This window comes from Amblyraja radiata, chromosome 10, assembly GCF_010909765.2.
Source record: "Amblyraja radiata isolate CabotCenter1 chromosome 10, sAmbRad1.1.pri, whole genome shotgun sequence".
NCBI lineage: Eukaryota > Metazoa > Chordata > Chondrichthyes > Rajiformes > Rajidae > Amblyraja > Amblyraja radiata.
Genome location: NC_045965.1, coordinates 747,664 through 764,095, shown reverse-complemented (window position 1 = coordinate 764,095; position 16,432 = coordinate 747,664). Strand labels below are relative to the sequence as shown.

Here is a 16,432-nt window from a genome sequence, read left to right as displayed (position 1 = left end):
TCTGTGAAACGTCACCTATCCATGTTCTCCACAGATGCTGCTTGACCCGCTGATTTACTCCAGCACTCTGTGAAACGTCACCTATCCATGTTCTCCACAGATGCTGCCTGACCTGCTGAGTTACTCCAGCACTTAGTTTCTTCATTTGTAAATCCGCATCTGCAGTTCGTCATTTCTGTATCTGTGGAAGAAATGGATAGGTTACGTTTTGGGTTGGGACCCTTATTCTCAGTGACTTCTCTGATGAACAACTATGCTCACAGATTTTCTTTGAAGCATGATCCCAACCCGAAACTTCGCCTATCTATTCTTTCCACAGATGCTGCCTGACCCAATGAGTTACTCCAGCAGTTTAGCTACTATAGTTTTGTTATTTTGTTCAGTTTATTGTCACGTGTACCAAGGTACAGTGAAAAGCTATTGTTGCATGCTAACCAGTCAGCGGAAAGACAACACATAATTACAATGAAGTAATTTACAATGTATAGATAGATACATCGTCCAATCAGCTGAGAAGATTATTGGCTGCAACCTTCCCTCCATTGATGAACTGTACACTGCAAGGGCCAGGAAGCGAGCGGGCAAGATCATCTCTGACCCCTCTCACCCTGGCCACAAACTCTTTGAATCACTTCCCTCTGGAAGGCGACTCCGGACTGTCAAAGCTGCCACAGCCAGACATAAAAACAGTTTTTATCCACGAGTAGTTGCTCTACTCAACAGCCAAAAATCTGTAGCCTCCCTTTGATCTGGTATTTTGTTGGTTCACATGCTTGATCAATGGTGTTTTATCATTAATGTTTTATTATTATTAATGTTTAGTGTTTTCTGAGTCATTCGTAACTGTCACTGTATGTCATGTTGTTACTTGTGGGCGGAGCACCAAGGCAAATTCCTTGTATGTGAATACTTGGCCAATAAACTTACTTACATGATAAGGGAATACAGTTTAGTGCTAAGTAAAGCCAGCAAAGTCTGAAGAAGGATTTGAATATAAGGATGTGTATAACATGATTATTAATGATCTGGATGAGGGAATTGAATGCAACATCCCCAAGTTTGCGGATGACACGAAGCTGGGGGGCAGTGTTAGCTGTGAGGAGGATGCTAGGAGGCTGCAAGGTGACTTGGATAGGCTGGGTGAGTGGGCAAATGCATGGCAGATGCAGTATAATGTGGATAATGAGAAGTTATCCACTTTGGTGGCAAAAACAGGAAAGTAGACTATTATCTGAATGGTGGCCGATTAGGAAAAGGGGAGATGCAACGAGACCTGGGTGTCATGGTACACCAGTCATTGAAAGTAGGCATGCAGGTGCAGCAGGTGAAGAAAGCGAATGGTATGTTAGCATTCATAGCAAAAGGATTTGAGTATAGGAGCAGGGAGATTCTACTGCAGTTGTACAGGGTCTTGGTGAGACCACACCTGGAGTATTGCGTACAGTTTTGATCCCCAAATCTGAGGAAAGACATTCTTGCCATAGAGGGAGTACAGAGAAGGTTCACCAGACTGATTCCTGGGATGGCAGGACTTCCATATGAAGAAAGACTGGATAGACTCGGCTTGTACACGCTAGAATTCAGAAGATTGAGGGGGGATCTTATAGAAACATACAAAATTCTTAAGGGGTTGGACAGGCTAGATGCAGGAAGAATATTCCCGATGTTGGGGAAGTCCAGAACAAGGGGTCACACAGTTTAAGGATAAGAGGGAAGTCTTTTAGGACCGAGATGAGAAAATCATTTTTTACACAGAGAGTGGTGAATCTGTGGAATTCTCTGCCATAGAAGGTAGTTGAGGCTAGTTTATTGGCTATATTTAAGAGGGAGTTAGATGTGGCCCTTGTGGCTAAAGGGATCAGGGGGTATGGAGAGAAGGCAGGGATGGGATACTGAGTTGGATGATCAGCCATGATCATATTGAATGGCGGTGCAGGCTCAAAGGGCCGAATGGCCTACTCCTGCACCTATTTTCTATGTTTCTATGTTTCTATGATTGCAGTGGTCTCCTGCAGTCTTCAACTTTGATTCATTTAAGTGCTGCCTTGAAACAACATTTCCTAGTGAGAAATCCAGACAACTTCAGCTCTGGTGACCTACCTTGCCATTATTTCTAACGGTCTCAGTGTGTTTTTTGGAGCCAGTGCGATAGATGGGAAATATTCTTTCTCTGCACTGAGGCCTCTATCTTGTTGACCTCAGTGTTTGGTGTGGATTCACATGGTAGTACTAAGTGGCCACTTTTGATGAATGTCAAATATTTCATGTCTGTAAGGGAGAAATTCTCCACTATTATTTGAGACTGAGCGAAAAACACATTCGCAAAATTCTAAGCTTTCCTCAAAAGGATTCCACCTTCTCTTTGTCAGGGGAGTGTGAAGAGATGAGCTAACTGGGCCGTTACAAATCAGTTTTGGGTCACATCATGGATGGCAGCATCTCCGGATAGAGGAATGGGTGACGTTTCGGATTGAGACCCTTCTTCAGACTGAGAGTCAGGGGAGAGTGTATCTACTGTATCTGTTCCAGGTGTGGGCTCCTGTATATCGGCGAGACCAAGCGCAGGCTCGGCGATCGTTTCGATGAACACCACCGCTGAGTCCGTCTAAACCTACCTGATCTCCCGGTTGCTAAACGCTTTAACTCCCCCTCCCATTCCCACACTGACCTTTCTGTCCTGGGCCTCCCTCCATTGTCAGGGTGAGGCCCAGCGCAAATTGGAGGAACAGCAACTCATATTTTGCTAGGGCAGCTTAGATCCCAGCGGTACGAACATTGACTTCTCTAACTTCAAGTAACCCTTGCTTTCCCTCTCTCTCCGACCCTACCCCACCCTAGTTCTCTGACTAGTTTCACTATCCTCCTGATTAAATATTACTGATTGTATGCCTCGTTGTCACCTTCCCCTCAGCTAACAATGAACCTTTCTACATTTCCTTATCATCATCTGCTTTGATCAGTCATTTTCACACGTTGCCCGTCCATATCTCTAGACTCCCTCTTCCCTGACTCTCAGTCTGAAAAAGGGTCTCAACTCAAAACGTCACCCATTCCTCTATCTGGAGATGCTGCCTGGCCCGCTGAGTTACTCCAGCTTTTTGTGTCCTCTCTTTGGATGGAAATACAAGCTCTATTTAGTTTATTTTAGTTTAGAGATACAGCATAGCAACAGGCCCTTCGGCCCACCGAGTCCGCACCGACCAGCGATCCCCGCACATTAACACTACCCTACACACTCTTGGGACAATTTCACATTTACACCAAGCCGAGTGTGGGGGTAAACTGAAGATCTCAGAGAAAACCCACGCAGGTCACGGGGAGAAGGTACAAACTCCGTACAGACAGCACCCGTAGTCGGGATCGAACCCGGGTCTCTGGTGCTGTAAGGCAGCAACTCTACCGCTGCACCTCCGTGCCGCCCTTCAATATAACCATGCTAGCATATAGCGTAATGCCAAGGTTTCCTATGTAGTGAATTAATACTCGTTTGGAATCAAATAATTGGCTGATCTTAAATAGAAAATAGAGTCCAAAGTCTTAGTGCACAAGTTACGAGCATCTCACTAGATCATGACAATGTTTCTCATGATCGTGACAATGTTTCTCATGGAATTTTGCTTTTGACATACTGAACTTGTGAGACAAAGTGCTGGAGTAACTCAAAGGTACACAAAATTGCTGGAGTAACTCAGCGGGTCAGGCAGCATCTGTGGAGAACATGGATAGGTGACGTTTCACAGAGTGCTGGAGTAACTCAGCGGGTCAGGCAGCATCTGTGGAGAACATGGATAGGTGACGTTTCACAGAGTGCTGGAGTAACTCAGCGGGTCAGGCAGCATCTGTGGAGAACATGGATAAGTGACGTTTCGGGTCGGAACCCTTCTTCAGATTGAAACATCTACCAACCCGAAACGTCACCTATCCATGTTCTCCAGAGGTGCTGCCTGACCTACTGAATGATTGCAGCTTTTTGCGTCCATCTTCGGTGTAAAGCAGCATCCTCAGTTCCTTCCTGCAACATAAATAATATCCATTGACTTGGCCTCCACAGCCCTGTGTGGCAATGTAATCCAGTGGGGTTTTTTTGGTGGGGTGGGGGGGATATTTGTTCGCAAGGGAGAGGGGATAGGATTATACTGACCCCACCAATCCCATCAAAGTAACGTCACTGGAGAGGGTCCAGAGGAGGTTTACAAGAATGATCCCAGGACTGAGTGGGTTAACCTATGATGAGCGTTTGACGGCACTGGGCCTGTACTCGCTGGAGTTTAGAAGAATGAGGGGACACCTCATTAAAATGTACCGAATAGTGAAATACTTGGATAGAGTGGACGTGGAGAGGATGTTTCCACTAGTGGGAGAGTCTAGGACCAGAGGTCATAGCCTTAGAATTAAAAGAGGTACCTTTAGGAAGGAGATGAGGAGGAATTTCTTTAGTCAGAGGGTGGTGAATCTGTGGAATTCATTGCCACAGAAGGCTGTGGAGGCCAAGTTAGTGGATATTTTTAAGGCAGAGATAGATAAATAGATTCTTGATTATTACAGGTGTCAGGGGTTATGGAGAGAAGGCAGGAGAATAGTTAGGAGAGATAGGGATAGAGATAGATGACTTGATGGGTCGAATGGCCTAATTCCGCTCCTATCACTTATGACCTTATGAATTTATGATACGTAGGGGATGGAGGGATGTGGATCACATACAGGCAGAGGAGATTAAGTTTAACTTAATGGCCTATTTCTGCCACAGAATAAAAGGATGTACTATGAGGAAGGAATTCTTTGCCACAGATGTTTTTAAGGCAGTGATTGACAATGTTTTGATTAGTACGGGTGTCAGGGGTTATGGGGAGAAGGCAGGAGAATGGGGTTAGGAGGGAGAGATAGACCAGCCATGATTGAATGGTGAAGCGGACTTGATGGGCCGAATGGCCTAATTCTTCTCCTATCACTTATGAACTTACATCTCTGATAGCGCACTTGCAGACTCTAAGTGTGTTTGTTTGACTGTGCAAGCACAGACTGCGGATATGCTGAGAATCCCAGTCATACAGCATGGAATCAGGCCCTTCGGCCCAACTTGTCCAACCCGGGCAAGATGCTCCATCTAATCTAGCTCGCATTTATGCACATTTACCACAGAAGGCGGTGGATGCTTTCAAGAGAGAGTTAGATAGAGCTCTTAAAGGTAGCGGAGTCAGGGGATATGGGGAGAAGGCAGGAACGGGGTACTGATTGTGGATGATCAACCATGATCACAATGAATATCGGTGCTGGCTCGAAGGGCCGAATGGCCTACTCCTGCGCCACCGTGCTACCCTTGTGTGTTGTGTGTTTGAATGTTACCCTGTGTCACCAGCCGCTAACGTGTGACTGGACAGGCTAGATGTAGGAAAAATGTTCCCAATGTTGGGCAAGTCCAGAACCAGGGGCCACAGTCTTAGAATAAAGGGGAAGCCATTTAAGACTGAGGTGAGAAAAAAAGTTTTCACCCAGAGAGTTGTGAATTTGTGGAATTCCCAGCCACAGAGGGCAGTGGAGGCCAAATCACTGGATGGATTTAAGAGAGAGTTAGATAGAGCTCTAGGGGCTAGTGGAATCAAGGGATATGGGGAGAAGGCAGGCACGGGTTATTGATTGGGGACGATCAGCCATGATCACAATGAATAGCGGTGCTGGCTCGAAGGGCCGAATGGCCTCCTCCTGCACCTATTTTCTATGTCTATGTTTCTATTAATTGCACTAAGTGCAGGCCCCGAGAGTTGCTCTGCAATTAGCTTCATCACAGGGTCGAGCCAGTCTCATCACCTGAAAGACACAAAGTGGTGGAGTAACTCAGCGGGTCAGGCAACATCTCTGCAAAAAAGGAATAGATAATGTTTTGGGTCGAGACCCTTCTTCATGTTCTCGTCACCTTATCTGATGCCAACGTATTGATTAAGCACCACTTACAGTACATGCCTTTGGCAATTTTGGGGCCTATCACTGCTCTGCTGGACATCAAAGGGACTAAAGCTTCATTCTTCAGTCTGAAGATGGGTCTCGACCCGAAACATCACCCATTGCTTCTCTCCTGCCTGACCAGCGCCTGCCCCGCTGAGTTACTCCAGCATTGTGTGTTCATCTTCATTAATCATGAACTTTGTTCAGGGCCCATTTCCACAGGGCTTTATGCTGTACAGTCTATTCTGGCCAGGGAGAATGCAGCAGAAGAGATTATTTATTTTAGTTTTGACAGCGTCGAAACAGGCCCTTCGCTCCACGGAGCCCACCCAGACCACCCATCACCTGTACACCAGTTCTATGTCATTCCACTTTCTCATCCTACACACTAGGGGCAATTTACAGCAGCCAACCAACCTACAAAGCACACCATATGTATTCCAGTTTAGTTAATTGTCATGTGAAAAGTGAAAAGGTACAGTGAAAAGCTTCACGACTCTATGACGAACAATGCTGATCTTCCATGGATTTACTCTGGCACCCAAAGCCAAAGCAAAACATTCCTCAAGGGGCAGATGTAAAACGAGAGATTTGAAAATAATTTGAAGAAGGTTAAAAATAATTTGATGTGCTAAAATAGTGAGGACTATATTCTGCACTCTGTACAGTGCATTCAGAAAGTATTCACACCCCATTCACTTCTTCCACATTTTGTTACCTTACAGCCTTATTCTAAAATGGATTAAATTCATTTTTTTTATCATCAATCTACACAAAATACCTCATAATATAAAAGTGAAAACAGGTGTTTAGAAATATTTGCAAAGTAATTAAAAATAAATAACTGAAATATCACATTTACTTAAGTATTCAGACCCTTTGCTATGACACTCAAAATTGAGCTTCGGTTCATCCTGTTTCCATTGATTATCCTTGAGATGTTTCTACAACTTGATTGGAGTCCACCAGTGGTAAATTAAATGGATTGGACATGAATTGGAAAGACACGCACCTGTCTATATAAGGTCCCACAGTTGACAGTGCATGTCAGAGCAAAAACCAAGCATGAAGTCGAAGGATGTAGTTGAGGCCAGTTCATTGGCTATATTTAAGAGGGAGTTAGATGTGGCCCTTGTGTCTATGGAGAGAAGGCAGGTACAGGATACTGAGTTGGATGATCATATTGAATGGCGGTGCAGGCTCGAAGGGCCGAATGGCCTACTCCTGCACGTATTTTCTATGTTTCTATGAATTGTCCGTAGGCCTCCGAGACTGGATTGTGTCGAGACACATATCTGGGGAAGGGTATAAACAAATTTCTGCAGCATTGCAGGTCCCGAAGAGCACAATGCCCTCCGTCATTCTTAAATGGAAGAACTTTGGAACCACCAGGACTCTTCATGGAGCTGGCCGCCCGGCCAAACTTAGCAATCGGGGGAGAAGGGCATTGGACAGGGAGGTGACCAAGAACACGATGGTCACTCTGACAGAGTTCCTCTGTGGAGATGGGAGAACCTTCCAGAAGGACAACTATATCTGCAGCACCCCACCAATCAGGACTTTATGGTAGAGTGGCCAGACGGAAGCCACTCCTCAGTAAAAGGCACATGACAGCCCGCTTGGAGTTTGCCAAAAGGCACCTAAACAAGATTCTCTGGTCTGATGAAACCAAGATTGAACTCTTTGGCCTGAATGCCAAGTGCCACGTCTGGAGGAAACCAGGCACCGCTCATCACCTGGCCAATACCATACCTACGGTGAAGCATGGTGGTGGCAGCATCATGCTGTGGGGATGTTTTTCAGCGGCAGGAACAGGGAGACTAGTCAGGATCGAGGGAAAGATGAACGGAGCAAAGTACAGAGAGGTCCTTGATGAAAACCTGCTCCAGAGTGTCCTGGACCTCAGACTGGGGCGGAGGTTCACCTTCCAACAGGACAATGACCCTAAGTACACATCCAAGATAACACAGGAGTGGCTTTGTGACAAGTCTGTGAATGTCCTTGAGTGGCCCAGCAAGAGCCCGGACACGAACCCTACCGAACATCTCTTGAGGGACCTGAAAATAGCTGTGCATCAACGCTCCCCATCCAACCTGACAGAGCTTGAGTGGATCTGCGGAGAAGAATGGGAGAAATTACCCAAATACAGATGTGCCAAGCTTGTAGCATCATACCCAAGAAGGCTTTAGGCTGTAATTGCTGCCAAAGGTGCCTCAACAAAGTACTGAGTAAAGGGTCTGAATACTTATGTAAATGTGATATTTCAGTTATTTCTTTATAACTCCTTTAGAAAAATGTCTAAACACCTGTTTGTGCTTTTTTATTATGGGGTATTGCGTGTAGATTGATGACAAAAAAAATAATGTAATCTATTTTAGAATAAGGCTATAACGTAACAAAATGTGGAAACAGTGAAGGGGTCTGAATACTTTCTGAATGCACTGTATCTTTCCATTTTTCTATCTATTGTACTTGACTTTGAGCTGATTGTATTTATGTGGTATTATCAGATCTGATTCTGTAGTTTAGTTTAGAGATAAAGCATGGAACCAAGCCTGCCTGTCCACCGAGTCGACCAGCGATCACCCATACACTCATTTTATCCTACGACAATTCACAGAAGCCAATTAACCTACAAACCCGCACGTCTTTGGGATGTGGGAGGAAACCGGAGCACCCGGAGAAAACCCACGCAGGCAGAACGTACAAACTCCGTACAGACAGCACACGTAGTCAGGATCGAGCCTGGGTCCCTGGCGCTGTGGGGCAGCAACTCTACCGCTGCACCACTGTGCCTGGTATTTATGATCTGCTTGGATAACATGCAAACAAAGCTTCTCACTGAACCTCGATACAAGTGACAATAATAAACTCCAATCTGAGGTGATACTTCATAATGTTTCTATTTTCTGAATACTATCAAACTCAATTAAAAATAAATGTGTTTAGCCGTAACAGAAAAGCAACATTCTTTAATCATTCAAATTCAAATCTTTGTGCTTGCGGTGATGAGCGGTAGAGTTGCTGCCTCACAGCGCCAGAGACCTGGGTTCGATCCTGACTACGGGTGCTGTCTGTACGGAGTTTGTACGTTGTCCCCGTGACTTACGTGGTTTTCTCCGAGATATTCGGTTTTCTCGCACACACCAAAGACGCACAGGTTTGTAATAAAATTGTCCCCAGTGTGTGTAGGGTAGTGTCAGCGTGCGGAGATCACTGGTGTTTCTGCACTGTATCTCTAAACTAGACTACTAAGTTATAGCCCACGTTTGACTTTAGTAACCTGCGATGATTTTTCCTTCCCTTAAGGGCCGCTACGGACCACAACATCGACAACACAACTGAAGTGCTGCGGGAATGGTTAAAAAATGTCCAGCAAGCTTACCATTACGTGGAGTGGAGGCCTCTGGATCATCCCAAGTGAGTATTCCTGATTCCTGGAAACACACACCCTGGAAAACGATCGTATAGAAGTGTACAAAATCATGAGAGGAACTGATCAGGTGAAGGGTGCAGAGAAGATTTACAAGGATGTTGCCAGGACTCGAGGGCCCTGAGCTACAGAGAGAGGCTAGGGCAGCCTAGGACTCTATTCCTTGGAGCGCAGGAGGGTGAGGGATGATCTTATAGAGGTGTACAAAATCATGAGAGCAATACATCGGGTAGATGCACAGAGTCTCTTGCCCAGAGTAGGGGAATTGAGGACCAGAGGATATAGGTTTATGGTGAGGGGTGAAAGATTTAATAGAAATCTGAGAGGTACCTATTTACACAAAGAGTGGTGGGTGTATGGAACTAGCTGCCAGAGGAGGTTGTTGAGTTAGGTACTATCTCAACGTTTAAGAAACAGTTAGGCAGGTACATGAATAGTACAGGTTTTGTGGGATATGGACCAAACACAGACAGGTGGGACTAGTGTAACTGGGACATGTTGGCCGGTGTGGGCAAGTTGGGCCGATGGGTTGGTTTGCATGCTGAATGACTCTATGACACACACACACACACACACACACACACACACACACACACACACACACACACACACACACACACACACACACACACACACACACACACACACACACACACACACACACACACACACACACCCACACCCACACCCACACACACACACACACACACACACACACACACACCCTCACACACACACCCTCATTTAAAGACAGCATTTAGTCTATTTCCAAATGTCGATATGGAGATTTCTTTCAACTTAAGAAAACATTCCTTGGTTATATTTAACTAAAAAAAGGTGAGAGACTGGGGCTGCTCCAAAGAGAAGCTGTTTCTGAGAGAATTGCATTCTGCCCTCTGTCACGGGCATGCAAAGGCAACACAAGGTGAGATGTGTAGGAAAGAACTGCAGATGCTGGTTTAAATTGAGAGACAAAACGCTGGAGTAACTCAGCGGGACAGGCAGCATCTCTGGAGAGAAGGAATGGGTGGTGAGATGAGAGGCGTATTTTGTATGCTGTTTTTTCACTTCAAGTTGTTAATAAGTTGAGCATTCTCTCTTGCTAATCATAGCACAGTGGACAATTTCAGCATTTCTAAGTTGGATACGTTGGAGAGAATCTGCAAAGTTTGGATGTAATGTCCTGCTCAACTCATTGCCATGGATGGCTGTGGAGATCAGGTCATTGGGTATTTTTAAAGTGTCAATTGACAGGTTTAGTTTAGTTTACAGATACAATGCCAAAACAGGCCCTTCGGCCCATCGGGTCTGCGCCAACCACCATCATCCCATACACGACCACTATCCTACACACACTAGGGACCATTTACAATTTTAACCTACAAACTAATTACCCTACAAACCTGTACGACTTCGGAATGTGGGAGGAAACTGGAGCACCTGGAGAAAACCCACGTGGACACAGGGCAAACCTACAAACTCCGTACAGACATGGCCGTCCGAAGGGGGGGTGCGTTGGGTGCGACCGCAACCCTCTTTTTTTCCCTTAAGAAAAAAATCACAAAAAAAAAAAAAAATCACCTTGGCAACGTCCAGTTCTCTGTTCTCTCGTCCCCGGGCAAGAGTGGCTGAATCTGAACCCAACGGCTGTAACCCCAACACCAGTCGCCGCTGCGGCGGAACACGCTCCCCTCGCCTCCCCCCGCCGCCGGGGCCCAAGCCATCTTCCCCCCACACCACCCCCGCTGGGCCCACGCCACCTTCAACCCCTCCGCCCGCTGGGCCCGCGCCACCTTCATCTTCGCCCCCCCCGCAAGAAAGAGGGGGGATGTGGGAGGGGGGAGGGGGAGAGAGAGAGGGGAAGGGAGAGGAGGGAGAGATGTGGAGGGGAGAGGGAAAGGGGGATTATCTTGTGAGATTGCAAAATTAAGGTAGGTTTTAGAGCTATTATATTTTCTCCTCCATATGAATAATATTAAACAATATCAAATAATATCAAACAATTGGAACTGCTTTCTTTTCCTTGATAACAATACTGAAAAATATGAATTCCGTGGTTTGTGACATAAATACACATTTTAATGGAATCATTATATACAGATGTAACATTTCCATTTTGAGATCGGGGGGGGGGGGCTGGGGGCAAATATGCGTCAAGCTGATAGCCTAATCGTTAAAGAGTTAAAAGATAGCCTAATCTATAAAGAGCTGATAAGAGGAATCAGAGCTGCCAAGGAAAGGTACTCTGAGAAGTTGAGGAGCAAGTTCTCAGCTAATGACTTCTTCAGTTTGGAAGGGCATGCAAGAAATCACCAGCTATAAGAGGAAAGCCCCCCGCTCTTTGGACAATCATCAGCTGACGAACAACCTACAATACAATACAATACAATACAAATTTATTGTCATTTGAGCCTCAGTGAGACTCAAACTAAATTTCGTTTACACAGCCATACAAACAAAGACAATGTCCTACAGACATACACACAATTAAATTCACACAAACATCCAACACAGTGAACCCACTGTGGTGGAAGGCAAAGTCTTTTCTCTCCCCTGCTCTCAATTTCTCTCCCGATGTCCAAGCCTCAGGCAGGTGATGATAAGTCCCACGGCCATTTTAGGCCACGCTCCCGGTCTGAAAGTACAAGGTTGGAGCCCCCGGCGGGCGATGGTGAGTCCCACGGCCATGAAGCCGCGCCAGGTGATGTACGGTCCCGGTCCGGGTCGTTCCAACCCCGCAACACGGGCTGGTGAGGTCGCGTTGCGGGAGCTCCGGGAAGCGGGCTCTCTCTCCCCCCGGACCCGTGAGCTCCCGATGTCCCAGTCCACCGGACCTGCGGCTGCGTTGCTGGAGCCTCCGAGCCCCAGGAGTCGAGTCGCAGCAGCGAGTCACCACCGCTCCCCACGCTCCGAGGCCGGCCAGCCCCACGATGGTGAGTAGTCCGCAGCTCCGCAGTCTCCCGAGCCCCCGGGTCGTTCAGGCTGGAGGCCGCTCCACGGTGCTAGGCCCCAACGACAGCGGAGACCCGACAGGGAAATGGTCGGGTCTCCCAGACAGGGAAGAGATTTTAATCACTTTCCCCCTGCCCCCCACATATACACATTTAAAACTAGTATTAAAAAACACCAAACACTACATTTAACTAGACAAAAAATAAAAAAAAGACAGACAGGCTGTAGGGGCCGCTGCAACGGGTGAGTCGCGCCGCCCAAACCTGAATGAGTTTTACTGCAGGCTTGAAAATCAGAAACGTAACCCTGGTACCCCTTCCCCAACAAACACAGCCAGACCCCAGTCTGCAAAGAATGGACCCTGCACCCTCTCTTTCCCATTCACCACTTCACACCTACTTAAGGCAAGACTCCAGTATGAAAAGAGTGGAACCTTTCCCACCCCAACCAACACTTCACACCCACTCACAGCCTGACCTCAGTCTGCAAAGACTGGGCCCTTCTACACCCACCTTACTCCAATCACCACCCCACTACAATCACCACTTCACACCCAATGACTGCACCTCCACAGTCACCTCTGTCAAGCTTCTCAAGTTTGCGGATGACACAACCCTGTTTGGACTGATCCAGGATGGGGATCTCTGTACTCTTTTCAGTTTGACATCTTTCCTATAACATGGTGCCCAGAACTGAACACAATATTCTAAATGCGGTCTCACCAACGTCTTATACAACTGCTACATGACCTCACAACTTCTATACTCAATACTCTGACTGATGAAGGCCAAAGTGCCAAAATGCTTTTTGACCTCCTGATATACCTGCGACACGACCTTCAAGGAACCATGCAACCATCAACCATTCCTCTGCCCACCTGGCTAATTGATCCAGATCCTGCTGCAATCTTTCACAACCATCTTCACTATCTGCAAAACCACTCACTTCTGTATCATCAGCAAACTTGCTAATCTTGCCCTGTTCTGTGACGTTTCACAGAGTGCTGGAGTAACTCAGCGGGTCAGGCTGAGTATAGAAGTTGGGAGGTCATGTTGCAGTTGCATAAGAAGTTGGTGAGGCTGCATTCAGAGTATCGTGTCCAGTTCTGGGCACCATGTTATAGGGAAGATGTCATCAAACTGGAAAGGGTACACTGAAGATTTATGAGGATGTTGCCAGGACAAGAGGGCCAGAGCTATAGGGAGAGGTTGAGTAGGCTGGGACTCTATTTCATGGAGCACAGGAGGCTGAGGGATGATCTAATAGAGGTGTATAAAATCATGATTTGAATAGATATGGTTGAGTAAGTGAATCGAGGAGCAGAGGACATAAGTTTAAGGTGAAGGGCAAAAGATTTAATAGGAATCTGAGGGGTATGTTTTTCACACAAAGGGTGGTAGGTGTATGGAACAAGCTGCCAGAGGAGGTAGTTGTGGCAGGGACTATCGCAACATTTAAGAAACAGTTAGACAGGTACATGGATAGGACAGGTTCGGAGGGATATGGATCAAACGTGGGCAGGTGGGACTAGTGCAGATGGGACATGCAGGGCTGAAGGGCCTGTTTCCACACTGTATCACCCTATGACTCTATCTTTCCCTCTCAAACCCATTCTCCTGCCTTCTCCCCATTACCTCTGACACCCGTATCAATCAAGAATCTATCAATCTCCTCCTGAAAAATATCCATTGACTTGACCTCCACAGCTGCCTGTGGCAATGAATTCCACAGTTCACCACCCTCTGACTTAAGAAATTCCTGCTCATCTCCTTCCTAAAGGAATGTCTTTTAATTCTGAGGCTGTGGCCACTGGTCCTAGACTCTCCCACTAGTGGAAACATCCTCTCCACATCCACTCCATCCAGGTTTTTACCAGGCTGGGACAGATGGCAACAGCTTCACACCGTGTCCCAAAGCTTGTGTCCTGTCCTGCATCACCCAAGGCAGCAGAGATGTTATAGGAGAGGGCAAGCACCGTAACAAAGTAGCTCACGATGGTTTAGGTAACATTCAGGAATGTCTATGCTTGTCACATCATGAATATTACTGAAGAACGGTCTTGACCTGAAATATAATCTATACCTTTTCTCCAGAGATGCTGCCTAACTCACTGAGTTACTCCAGCACTCTGTGACATGTCACCTATCCATGTTCTCCACAGCTAGCTCAGATTCCTGTTAATTTCTGAAATATTGGTCATAAATTTGGTGCAAAAATGCTCCAAAACAAGGCTCAGAATGGATCAGAGAGCATCTAAAACCCCTGAGCTTCCAGGGCCCTTAAGCCGTCCCTGGACCCCGGCATCGAGGGACTTCAGGCTTCACGCTCGTGATGTGTGCAGCGTACACATTATTTCACATTAAGTTTTTTGTAATCCTGTCATGCCACCCCCCTTTTTGAAAAGCTTCGTACGGGCCTGTACAGACAACACTCGTAGTCAGGATGGAACCCGGGTCTTTGGCGCTGTGAGGCAGCAACTCTACCGCTGCACCACCGTGCCACCCAAGTTCTTGATTAGGAAGGGTGTCAAAGGTTATGGGGAGAAGGCAGTAGAATGGGGTTGAGAGGGAAAGATAGATCAGTAAAGATTGAATGGTGGAGCAGACACAATGGGCTGAATGGCCTAATTCTGCTCCTATGTTGTGGTCACTCGCTGAGGGGAAAGTAGAACAAATCATCCAATGCAGGTGACCCCTGTGTTGTCGGAATTCACAAATCACCTGGAAGGAAATTTGTCAAACGGAAAAAAATTCACTCTTACGAAACGTGCATGAAAAATAAATGGTTGTTGGCCACTCGTTCTAGTATAAGATGGTGACAGCTGGGTTGTGATGTACATGGTTATGCCTGATTCGACCAAGCTGGTCTACACTCGGAAATGTATACACATATAATGTGGTGGCGCAGCGTTACAGTTGCTGCCTCTCAGCGCCAGAGACCCGGGTTTGATCCCGACTACGGGTGCTGTCTGTACGGAGTTTGCAGGTTTTCCCCGTGACCTGCATGGGCTTTCTCTGGGTGCTCCGGTTTCCTCCCACACTCCAAAGATGTACAGGTCTGCAGGTTAATTAGCTTCTGTAAATTGTAAGTTGTCCCTAGCTGAAAATCTTTCAGATGTATCTTTCTTTATAAATTGTCCCTAGTTCCCAATGTACACTAGTTCTATCTTACACACTGGGGACAATTTACAATCTTTCCAAAGCCAATTAACCTACAAACCTACGCGCCTTTGGAATGTGGGTGGGAACTGGAGCACCCGGATAACGCTCACGTGGTCACAGGGTGAACGTGGCAACTCCACACAGACAGCACCTGTCGTCAGGATCGAACCGGGATCTCTAGCGCTGAAATGCAGCAACTCTACCGCTGCACGATGTTTTCGGTGTGATGTGATTCAAAATATTGGCCATCTAATATTTGAACTCTAAACTTCTCCATAATAATAATCTTCTCTTTATAATAATGGAAAGAGATCATTTCTCTTTATAAATAAAAAATATTTTTCGTGTTCCTCGCAGTGGACTATCACAGGAAGTCTGGTTGCCCTGAAACGTTTAAATCTGCTTCACCCTTTCCTGTTTGTTCTGTTGTAAAAGTTGTCAAGCATCAAGAAAATGCCGCGGGGGGTGGGGGGGTGTTTTAATGAACGGCAAACCTACCCAAGAGCTGAACATTTTTTCTTTAGTTTATGATTGTCAGGTGTACAAAGCACTATGCAAAGTGAAAAGACTATGTTGGCCACAGTGTACAGATACAGGATAAAGGATATACCGTTTAATGCAAGATTAAGTCAAGAAAAGTCCAAATAAAGAGGATCTCCGATGAGGTCGATGGCAGCCCAGGACCGCTTACTAGTTGGTGATAGGATGGTTCAGTTGCCTGATAACTGCTGGGAAGAAACTGTCCCTGAATCTGGAGGTGTGCGTTTTCACACTTCTTTAGTTCAGTTTAGTTTATTGTCACGTGTACCGAGGTACAATGATAAGCTTTTGTTGCGTGCTAACCAGTCAGTGGAAAGACAATACATGATTACAATATCCTGTTCCTCTTGCCTGATGGGAGAGTAGACCAGGGTGAGACTGGTCCTTGGTTATGCTGCTGGCCTTG

At 46.3% G+C, this 16,432-nt stretch overlaps 1 protein-coding gene across 1 annotated transcript in view; it reads left to right on the top strand.

Annotated features, from left to right (window-relative positions):
* Positions 1 to 9,241: 9,241 nt before the first annotated feature.
* The window catches only part of colgalt2 (collagen beta(1-O)galactosyltransferase 2), a gene marked incomplete at its 5' end in the record, with an annotated part of 78,161 nt that continues 70,970 nt past the window's right edge, over positions 9,242 to 16,432 (top strand). Inside the window, one exon of the mRNA XM_033029119.1 lies at positions 9,242 to 9,360. Within this exon, the coding sequence (XP_032885010.1) occupies positions 9,242 to 9,360 (119 nt within the window). The remainder of the gene's footprint in view (positions 9,361 to 16,432) is intronic.